Raw genomic sequence first — 9,472 nt, 5'->3', positions numbered from 1 at the left:
TCTCTCTTCTCTCTCTCTTCTCTCTCTCTTCTCTCTCTCTTCTCTCTCTCTTCTCTCTCTCTTCTCTCTCTCTTCTCTCTCTCTCTCTCTCTCTTCTCTCTCTCTTCTCTCTCTCTTCTCTCTCTCTTCTTCTCTCTTCTCTTCTCTCTCTCTCTCTCTCTCTCTCTCTTCGCCTCCCTCTCTTCTTCTCCTCTTCTGCTTTTTTCCCTTCTCCTCTCCACTTCTTTTCTCCCCTTTTCTCTCCCAGCAGCACCGTGCAGCAGATGGGAATTTCCACACGAAAACACCCCTTTTTCTCTTCTATCCTTTAAGCCGGGCAGCCCATTGAGCAAACAGGAGACGATTCACCTTTAACCCGCAGCAAAACGGTAATTCCCGCACTCCCAGCTGCCGCCGCCGCCCCCTTTCCAGCGCCGGACGGGGAGCGCATCCCGGCGGTGCGTGGGCGGCAGGTCCCGGTGCGGCCCCGCGGTCCCCGCCCTGTCCCCGCCCCGAGCAGGCGGGGTCCCCTCTGCCTTGTCCGGGCCGCCCAGTCACCGCAGGATCCCAGTCCCGGAGAGACGGCACCGCAGGTGAGCGGGTGCCCCCACCCACGGGGGTTCCGAGTGGGAGCAGCTGTGGGGTTAATGCGGGTGTTGCGTGGTGGAGAAGGGGTTAATGGGGGGGTTGTACCCGTGCGGGCGTTCAGCGCATCCCCCCGTGTGGGGGGCCGAGCGAGACAAGGGGGATAAAGCAAATATTGCCCTGCGCTTTGTGTGTGAGAGTGGGAGTGGGACACGCGTGAAATGCACAGAAAGCACTCGCTGGGTCTAGGGGATGCACGGGGTAACGGGGGAATGGTGAATATGAAAGAGCTATAAGGCTGTTTGCAAAGCACAGGTTATTGGGGCAGCCCTGCCCATGTCCCAAAAACCGCGCGGGGGTGTGGGAGTGAGTGTTGGTGCGTGGGAGGCTGGAGACACCCAGAAAATCACTGTGGAAATAGCACCAGGGGGAGAAGAACTTCTGTTTCTTTCCCAGATAGAAGTTTTTCCACTTTGTGTGAATACGGGAAACACTCGGGGCGCTTTGTCGGTGTCTGCCCCGGGATGTTCCCCACGGCTGATCCTGCGTCAGCTCAGGGAGGGATTAAGCAAAGTCAGGTTTGGCAGCCCCAATGGTTTTGGAATCGCACCATTTGGTGGTGGAGGAATGATGTTTTCCTCAGTGTTTCTGTTACAAATATCAAATTGTCCACCCCGTGTGGGTGAACATGAGGCTCCCACCACGCTGGGGCCAAGGCAATAAGAAATGCATGCAAGGGAGCAAATTGCGTCTCCCCGAGGTGTCGCGGGGAGAACGGGGGGAGCAGCACAAACCATCGGCCGCGTCCCGGCGGCTCCAGCAAATTTGTCTGGGCTGGGTCTGGCCCTGGCGGCTGCAGGAGCTGCGTGCGCACCCTCGGCATCACCCGCAATGGCAAACCCAAGGGCTTTAAAACACCCCAGAAGGCAAATAAATCTGTGCGAGATAGGGGCTGTTCAAACAGTCTGGGCTTCTGGATGCTGGTTGAAAGACCGGCTTGAAAATCACGTGGGCTCAGGAGTGTGAATGTTTTGCAGGGAAAGGGGTAAATTGTTGGCTGTAAAAACTCGGGGGGTTCATTTGAACACAAGCCCTATGAGGAGAGGCTGAGGGAGCTGGGCTTGTTTAGTCTGGAGAAGAGGAGGCTTAGAGCTGAGCTCAGCACTCTCTAGAACTACCTGAAGGGCAGTTCTAGCCAGGTGGGGATTGGTCTCTTCTCCCAGGCATCAGCAATAGGACAAGGGGCCATGGGCTTCAACTCTGCCAGGGGAAATTGAGGCTGGATATTAGAAAGAAATTCTTTGCAGAGAGAGTGGTCAGGCATTGGAATGGCTGCCCAGGGAGGTGCTGGACTCACCGGCCCTGGAGGTTTTTAAACTGAGATTGGACATGGCACTTAGTGCCATGATCTAGTAAACGGACTAGAGTTGGACCAAGGGTTGGACTCGATGATCTCTGAGGTCTTTTCCAACCCTGTCGATTCTGTGATTCTATGATTATTCCTAAGGCCGGGCAGCCACATTTGCTGTGACCTTTGTGCATCTGAATGTTTCTTTCAAAAAGAACTTCCCTCTCTGTTTTCAATTTGGAATTTTTCTTCTTTCCCTATTTCTGCCTCCCTCTTTTTTTTTTCCCCTCTGATGAATGCTCCCTTTCACAGCAGGAATCCAGCGCAGGGCTGGAGCTGTTTATTCCCGCACGCAGGCGGGTTTGTGTCTGTGTGGACTCGTTGAACCTGTAAAGCAACTTTTATCCGCTGGCCGGTGGCACTTGTGTCCCTCCCGCGGTGCCCTCGGGCCAGCACGGGGTGAACGGGGGTGTCTGGGGGGAGAAAAGGGCCATCCACCCATGGGTGCCACCCTGCGCTTGCCTTTCCACGCCTGCTGAAAGCATCTGCCTGCGTGTCATGGGGTGGTTGTGTGTCCCCCGGCGTGGTTTTGTAGCCCCCGTGCTGCTCGTGTTTGCTGCTGTGGTCACCCCCAGGGGTTTTATTTTAGATTGAAATCTTCTGATCTTCTCTCAGATGATGCCTTGGGGATGGGGAAGTGAGTTCTGCCAGCCTGTGTGCCAGACGCTGTGTCATTCACCCCAGAGCTTTGTCACCGGGCTCCTTCCCCTTGTGCAGAACCTGTGGGGGTGTCACCCGGAGTCCTGCACAGACAGTCCCGCACTGTCACCCCCCCAGAAAGGTCCTTGCTGGAATAAATCTTCCTGACTTGTGAGTGCAGCAGAGCTGGCACGGGCAGTTTTTGGAGTAGATCAAATGCCAGACTTCACATTGACCAGGGGTTCTCAGAGGATGAGAATGCCCATGGGGTTTGTGATAACACGGGCGGTGCTTTGCTGTGGGCAGAGCAACAATCCAGTGCAAATCCATTGAGAGGCTGGAGGGAGCTGAGAGCCCTTGGGGCAGAGCAGCACCAGGTCCCCATTGAATCACAGAATCATTTTGGTTGGAAGAGACCCTCAAGATCATCGAGTTCACCCGTTAACCCACCCCTGGCACCGCCCCATGTCCTGAGAACCCCATCTGTCCACCCCCCCAGGGCTGGTGACTCCAGCACTGCCCTGGGCAGCCTGTTCCAATGCCCAACAGCCCTTTGGGGAAGGAATTGTTCCCAGATCCAACCTCAACCTCCCCTGGTGCAACTTGATCCAAGCTCCGGTCTCCCCTCTCTGTTTGACACCAGCAGCGATATAATGTCACTGATGGTGTGACATTGACACCTGCAGTGGCCAGTTCCATCCAGAGGATGGATCCACCCACGTTTGTGCTGGATTCAGCCCCGGAGCCATTTGGGCTGCCCACGTGCCCATGACCCTCAATGTCACCTGCAGGTACCAGAGGAGGGTTTGTTCTGCGGCTCTGCCTCGCAGGTGCCTGATGGGGACTTGCTAATTTCCAGCCCCTTGCTGCTGCAAACTGTAACTCTTCCCAAAAAACTATCTGTTTTTATTTTTTTCAGATATGTATGTTAAAAATTATTTAAGCATCTTTTGTTTCTTTTGTTTTAGGAAAAATGTCAGACGGTTTCTCTGTAAGTATGGCTGCCTTAAAAAACCCGACATTGGGCTGATAGTTTAATTGCCTCGATGTGGGGAGGGAGTGCAGCTTTGTTAAACCTGCCTAACTCATAGAATCATAGAGTAGTTTGGGTTGCAAGGGACCTTCCCAGCTCCCCTGGTGCCACCCCTGCCATGAGCAGGGACATCTTCACCAGCTCAGGTTGCTCAGAGCCCCGTCCAGCCTGGCCTGGGATGTCTCCAGGGATGGTTCAGCCACCACCTCTCTGGCCAACCTGGGCCAGGCTCTCACCTCCTGCCTTATGGAGATGGTGAGGTCTGGTAAGAGGATGGAGAGGAAAGGACCAGATTTGGGGTTCACTTGGTCCATCACAATCTGTGCTGAGAGACTGAGAGCAGAGCCCTAAAATGAAGCTGACCCCAAAGCTGGTTTATGCCCTTATGAAAAGCAGCCTTAGTTTTAGGCAGCTGGATCCATGGGAGAGGCAAAGCTTTGTGTGAACGTGAAAACCATAATGTGCGGGCTTGGAAAACAGAGTTATAGATTAGACATCAAACCCGCTGCTGCTAAAGGTAGCATGATTCACTCAGATCAAGTTGCTCCCCAAAACCACTTCTGGTTTTCTGGAAACCTCAGCCCAGGCACTCACCCCCCCCAATGCTGGGGAGCGCTTGAGCTCTTGCCCTTGGCACAGAAACTGGGTGTTGAAGGACTCGGCCTCAGCCCAGGATCAATTAACGTCATCCTTTTCTCTCTATTCGCAGTTATCCGACGCTTTGCCCACCAGCAACAACCCCTCTGCGCCCCCACCCCAGGGCTGGCCCTCCTGGGGGAACCAGCCGCCGGCTCCGGGGGGGTTCCCGGGGTACCCCGGCCCTCCGGGGACCTACCCCACCCCACCACCGGGACCATATTCTGGAGCACCGGGACCATATCCAGGAGGACCAGGACCATATCCAGGAGCACCTGGAGCATTCCCAGGAGGACCAGCAGGACCAGGGCCGTATCCTGCCCCAGGACAACCACTCAGCGCTCCTGGATTTGGGCCCCCACAAGGGGGACCGGCTCCCATGGTAACCGCTCCATCATATTCTATGTGCACAGGCTTTATCTTTAAATCATATAGACCTGCTGATGCATTTGGTGAACTTTATAAGTGAAAGCAAGACTTAAATGTGGAATTAAACTACTTCAAATTACTCCATGCATCCATATCTCAAGGGCCTCTCTGAGAGTAGCACAGACACTTAGTTCTCTAGACCTGCTGTTAAACTCTGCTCATGGCACAACTCAAATTGACAATTCTAAAATGCGTTAAAATTCCTGCGGTCAGTAGAAAACATAACGAAAGATACATGGGATTTAAAATACTGAATTCCAAATGTAATAGAGCAGCTGGCATCAAACATGGCATTGAAAATTTGTTTTGCTTTGGAGGGTGTTATCTCCCCATCCTCAATTAAAGACTAGAAATAATTATTAGTTGTGGACAGCTTCTTCATGCTGGTGCTTTTATTTGTAAGTGGATCCTATCTTTAGAAGGGCTGCCGAGATCTAGGTTAAAATTAAAAAGGAGGTTAAAGCGCACCACGGGCCCATGTAACTTGGGCAGGATATCATCAGAAATTCAGGGAATTTATGATTAATATTATAAGGGTTTCTGTGCAATGGGACTTGGCTGTCCCTTGGGGGTGGTGGCATCGGTGGTCACTGGTGTGTTGTGACGCCGTTACGCAGCCCCTGCTCAAGCATTTGGTTTTGGATGTGGGTGTTTTTACTAACACTGAGTCCCTGTTGTCCCCCAGAAAGTCCCCTTCGAGCTGCCCCTGCAGGCAGGACTCGTCCCCCGGCTGCTCATCACCATCACAGGGACCGTCAACCCCAACCCAAACAGGTACCGGGGTGTCCAGCACCGAGGGTGGGGGGTTTCTGTTGGGCGCTACTGAATGGACCAGAGAAATTTGCTTTCTATTCCTGAATAACACCTGCTTAGTGTAAAAATCAAATATTCCACGAAATAGACGTGTAAATGCTCTGTCATTGCCCAACAGGGCCTGTGTGTTGGGTTTTTTTCTGCCCTCTTGCTGCTGCTTTTGGCAAACCCTGTAAGAGAGCCCAGGGTTTGTGTAGAAAAAGCAGCAAATCTGTTCTTGTCTTTGCAGGTTTTCGGTGGATTTCAAGAGAGGGAATGACATCGCCTTCCACTTCAACCCCCGCTTCAAGGAAGACAAGAGGGAAGTTATTGTCTGTAATTCCATGTTCCAGAATAACTGGGGAAAGGAGGAGAGGACGGCTCCGAGGTTTCCATTTGAAGCTGGAAAACCCTTCAAGGTAGCAAAAATGTTTTAATGTGCCAGCAGCACCTGCATCCCACACAGGGCTGTGTAACAAGAGGCACTGGAAGGACCTTGGTGCTTCTGCACAGGATCAGTTTTGGGGCAGTTGCAGAGCAGGTTCTACAGCACCTGGTTATACGTGTGCCCAGGTGGCCACCAGCATCCTGGCTTGTGTCCGCACTGTGTGGCCAGCAGGACAAGGGAATGATTGTCCCCCTGTGCTGGGCACTGGGGAGGCCAAACCTCCAATCCTGGGCGCAGTTTTGGGCCCCTCACACCAAGAAAGCCCTTGAGGTGCTGGAGCGAGTGGAGAGAAGGGAACGGAGCTGGTGAGGGGCTGGAGCACAAGTGTGATGGGAGCGGCTGAGGGACCTGGGAGGTTCAGCTGGAGAACAGGAGCTGAGGGGAGACCTTCTGATCTCTGAACTGCCTGAAAGGAGCTTGGAGGGGGGGGGGGGGTTGGTCTCTTCTCCCAAGTAGCAAGTGACAGAAATAGGAAGCAGCCTCAAGTTGCTCCAGGGGCAGTTTAGGTTGTTGGATCTTTCTTCCCCAAAGGGCTGTGGGGCATTGGAACAGGCTGCCCAGGGCAGTGCTGGAGTCACCATCCCTGGAGGGGTTGAACAGACACATAAATGAGGTTCTCAGTGACATGGGGTAGTGCCAGGGCTGGGTTAACAGTCGGACTCTGATCTTGAGGGTCATTTCCAACCAAAACAGTTCTGTGATTTATTATTAAATCCTCCTTTTTAATATTTTTTTTTAACACTTGTCCTGCAGCAGTTCTTGGGCAGGTTCCTATGCCACATCTCCCCCATTCGCAGCCACACTATCTTCCTGAGCTTTTCCCCCTGCAGTTGGTTCCCATTTGGCGAGGACGCAGCTCTCACTGCGTGAATCACCCAGTCCCGCTTCTTGCAAACACCGTCCTAGTCACGAGGAGACAAACTCCGGGCTAAAACATGAAGGAGGAAGAACACAGTGGGGCTTTGGGGGAGACCAAGGTCACCACGGCTGTTTTTGTAGCTGCAGGTTGCTGCACCAGCTTGTCCACATGCCACCAGGCTGGACCCAGCCAACCTTGAGCCAGTGCCAGCCTGATCCAGCCCATTCCTTAAACCTTCTCGCTAGAAGGGAGAGGCTGATTTGGGGTTTTTCATGAATATTTCAGCTCCAGGTCCTTTGCGAGGTGGATCACTTCAAGGTAGCGGTCAACGACGCTCACTTGCTGCAGTACAACTTCCGCGAGGAGAAGCTGAACGAGGTGACCAAGCTTTGCATCGCTGGGGACATCACCCTCACTAGCGTCATGCCCACCATGATCTAGGGACCGTGGGGTCGTCTTAACTTGAACTTCCTGCTCTTAACACAGCTGTAACAGAAGTGCCTTCTTATGCAAATACTTTGAGGTAATAAAATGTACTTTCACAAGTAAAATTTGTTTTCAATAAGGTCTCAAAAGACACAATATCCTCCAGTGAGGCAAGTTCAAAGGTGGAAGTATCTGGATTCTTGCTGTAGAGACAGAGAATCTCTTTGCTGAAGGATGATGAACAGGAGCTGATTGATTTGGATGAAGAGCAAAGGGAAGGCACCTGTGGTGTTCTGCCCCATGTCCTGCAAATGGGGGCAAAAAACTTCAACTCCATCTTCTCCAAGTACCAGGTAGGATGTAGGAACTTGGTATTTTTTACGCTCAGTTGCTCTGCTTTTTCTTTAAAATAATTAAAATAGTGCAAAGGACTTAAGTTCACCCCCGCAGGGAGGAAGAGGTGCGTGATCAAGCTGTGAATGGTTCATACATAATGCACAAGTGTCACCTCACCCACGTTGTTCACTGGAAAACACTGGAAAAGGGGGAAATCTTGAGAGCCTGTGATCCTGAGCAGAATAAGGGATTTCAAGAGGAGGTTCAGAGCTGGAGGATGCAAATGCTCCCCTAGATCACACCTAGAAAACTTACCCCTGTCTTTCATTTCAAAAGCCCATTTTGGTTGGCCCAAATCGGCATGTCCTGACTACATTTCCCCCCTCAGGGAGATCCAGTTTACACAAACGTTACGTACTCTGTGGAACGGGTCACGAGCCTTGTGCTTCCCTCCCCTCTTCACTTCTGTGTCAGCTGAGACCAGTTTCAAGGGTGTGGAAGTTTATTGGCAAGTTCACCTCGTGAGTCAGGCTGGTTAAAAAAAAATGAGTAGAAGTATGTTCCCGTTGCTGTGAGTCATTCTCCTGGTCTTGTCTGCAAAACAACAGCGCAGCAGCCACCACGGAAGTCTCTTTGACACGTCTCATACTCTTTTATAACAGTCACTTCACATAATTTGGCATTTCCAAGTAGAAAACAAGCACAGTGTCGAAATTTCCAGCAGATGCGGTAGCCTAAAGCAGGACACTGCTAACATCGGCTTGAGCACGTACATCAGGTGTCAGAAATTCCTTGTTAACCATTCTTCGTTGCAGCGTTGAAGAGCAAGCAGTGCAAATGAGTCATTAAGAGCTTCCTGTTTGAAACCACCCCTGTTAACTGGAGTTTAGTGATGAAGAAAGTAGATTCTGGCGCAATAACACCAAATTACATATTCTTCTATTTATTTGAGTGAAATCAGTACACAGCTTCCAGGTTAAAACTCCCCTGGCTGTAGTGGCAGCATTTTCTGCTTAGGAATGCCAAATACTTTTGTTTGGCTTAAAATAAAAGCTGAAGAACGTGTGGATTACACACATTCTTGTGGTGGCCATTACAAGAAGCAGCCCAGTCAGTTATTTCTTAAAAATATAATGATTGAAGGTACTCTAATACTACTAGTCAAATATAAAATATATATAACTGGCATGCTCCTTCTGTATATATATATATATATATATATATGTTATAGTCCAGATAAAAGAATGTCCGAGGAATAGGATGCAAGAAGAGGTAGAGGTTTAACATGTCAAGCAGTCAGAGCAAGAGGTTAAGAGATTTTCACATGAAAAAGCAAAGAGAGAACAGAGTTTGGCTTGAGGGTGCTTAAATTATTCAATAGGTAACTGTATCCTTAAAGGAATTTATAATCAATGCCTATTTAAATATATTGCCAGGAAAAGCTGCTATCTGACTTGGAAATCCTTGTTCTGAGATAGTTTCTACTATTATGGAGGAAGAGGGTTGTTAAACACCATGAAGGCTCCCACAGCAAAGAATGACACATATCAAACCCTGCTGATTAGGCACAGAATTCTGGAGCCTAAAGGGTGGAACAACAACTGAGTGTGGAATGGGGGAGGTAACAGGCTGAGACTCACCCCAGAAGGTGCCCTCGCATCAGAAATCAGGCTCGGGTACAGCTGCTCTGGGAGGCATCTTGTAATAACCATAATTCATGAGGTCGGTAAGGTCAGGATGGAGAAAAGCTTAAAGATAAAGAGTTTTGCAGCTTGAAGTAGGAAGGAAATAAATGAAATTATACACAAATTAAAAATATTGCGGGTTGTAGTGAGAATACACAGTCATTTGATACAGCAGGTACAACCAGCAAACAACCCGTTACTAATATACAGCGGTACT

The 9,472-nt window shown here is 50.6% G+C and overlaps 1 protein-coding gene across 1 annotated transcript; it reads left to right on the top strand.

Annotated features, from left to right (window-relative positions):
* The first annotated feature begins 265 nt into the window (after positions 1-265).
* On the top strand, positions 266-7,359 carry LGALS3 (galectin 3). Its single transcript, XM_005511743.3, has 6 exons — positions 266-572; positions 3,580-3,602; positions 4,354-4,662; positions 5,395-5,483; positions 5,752-5,920; positions 7,094-7,359. The coding sequence occupies exons 2-6, from the start codon at positions 3,585-3,587 to the stop codon at positions 7,247-7,249; spliced, it is 741 nt and encodes a 246-aa protein (XP_005511800.2). The 5' UTR covers positions 266-572; positions 3,580-3,584; the 3' UTR covers positions 7,250-7,359.
* Positions 7,360-9,472: the final 2,113 nt, after the last annotated feature.

This window comes from Columba livia, chromosome 5 (assembly GCF_036013475.1).
Source record: "Columba livia isolate bColLiv1 breed racing homer chromosome 5, bColLiv1.pat.W.v2, whole genome shotgun sequence".
Classification (NCBI taxonomy): domain Eukaryota; kingdom Metazoa; phylum Chordata; class Aves; order Columbiformes; family Columbidae; genus Columba; species Columba livia.
Note: the sequence above shows the minus strand (reverse complement) of the source record. Positions and strands in the feature narration are given on the sequence as shown.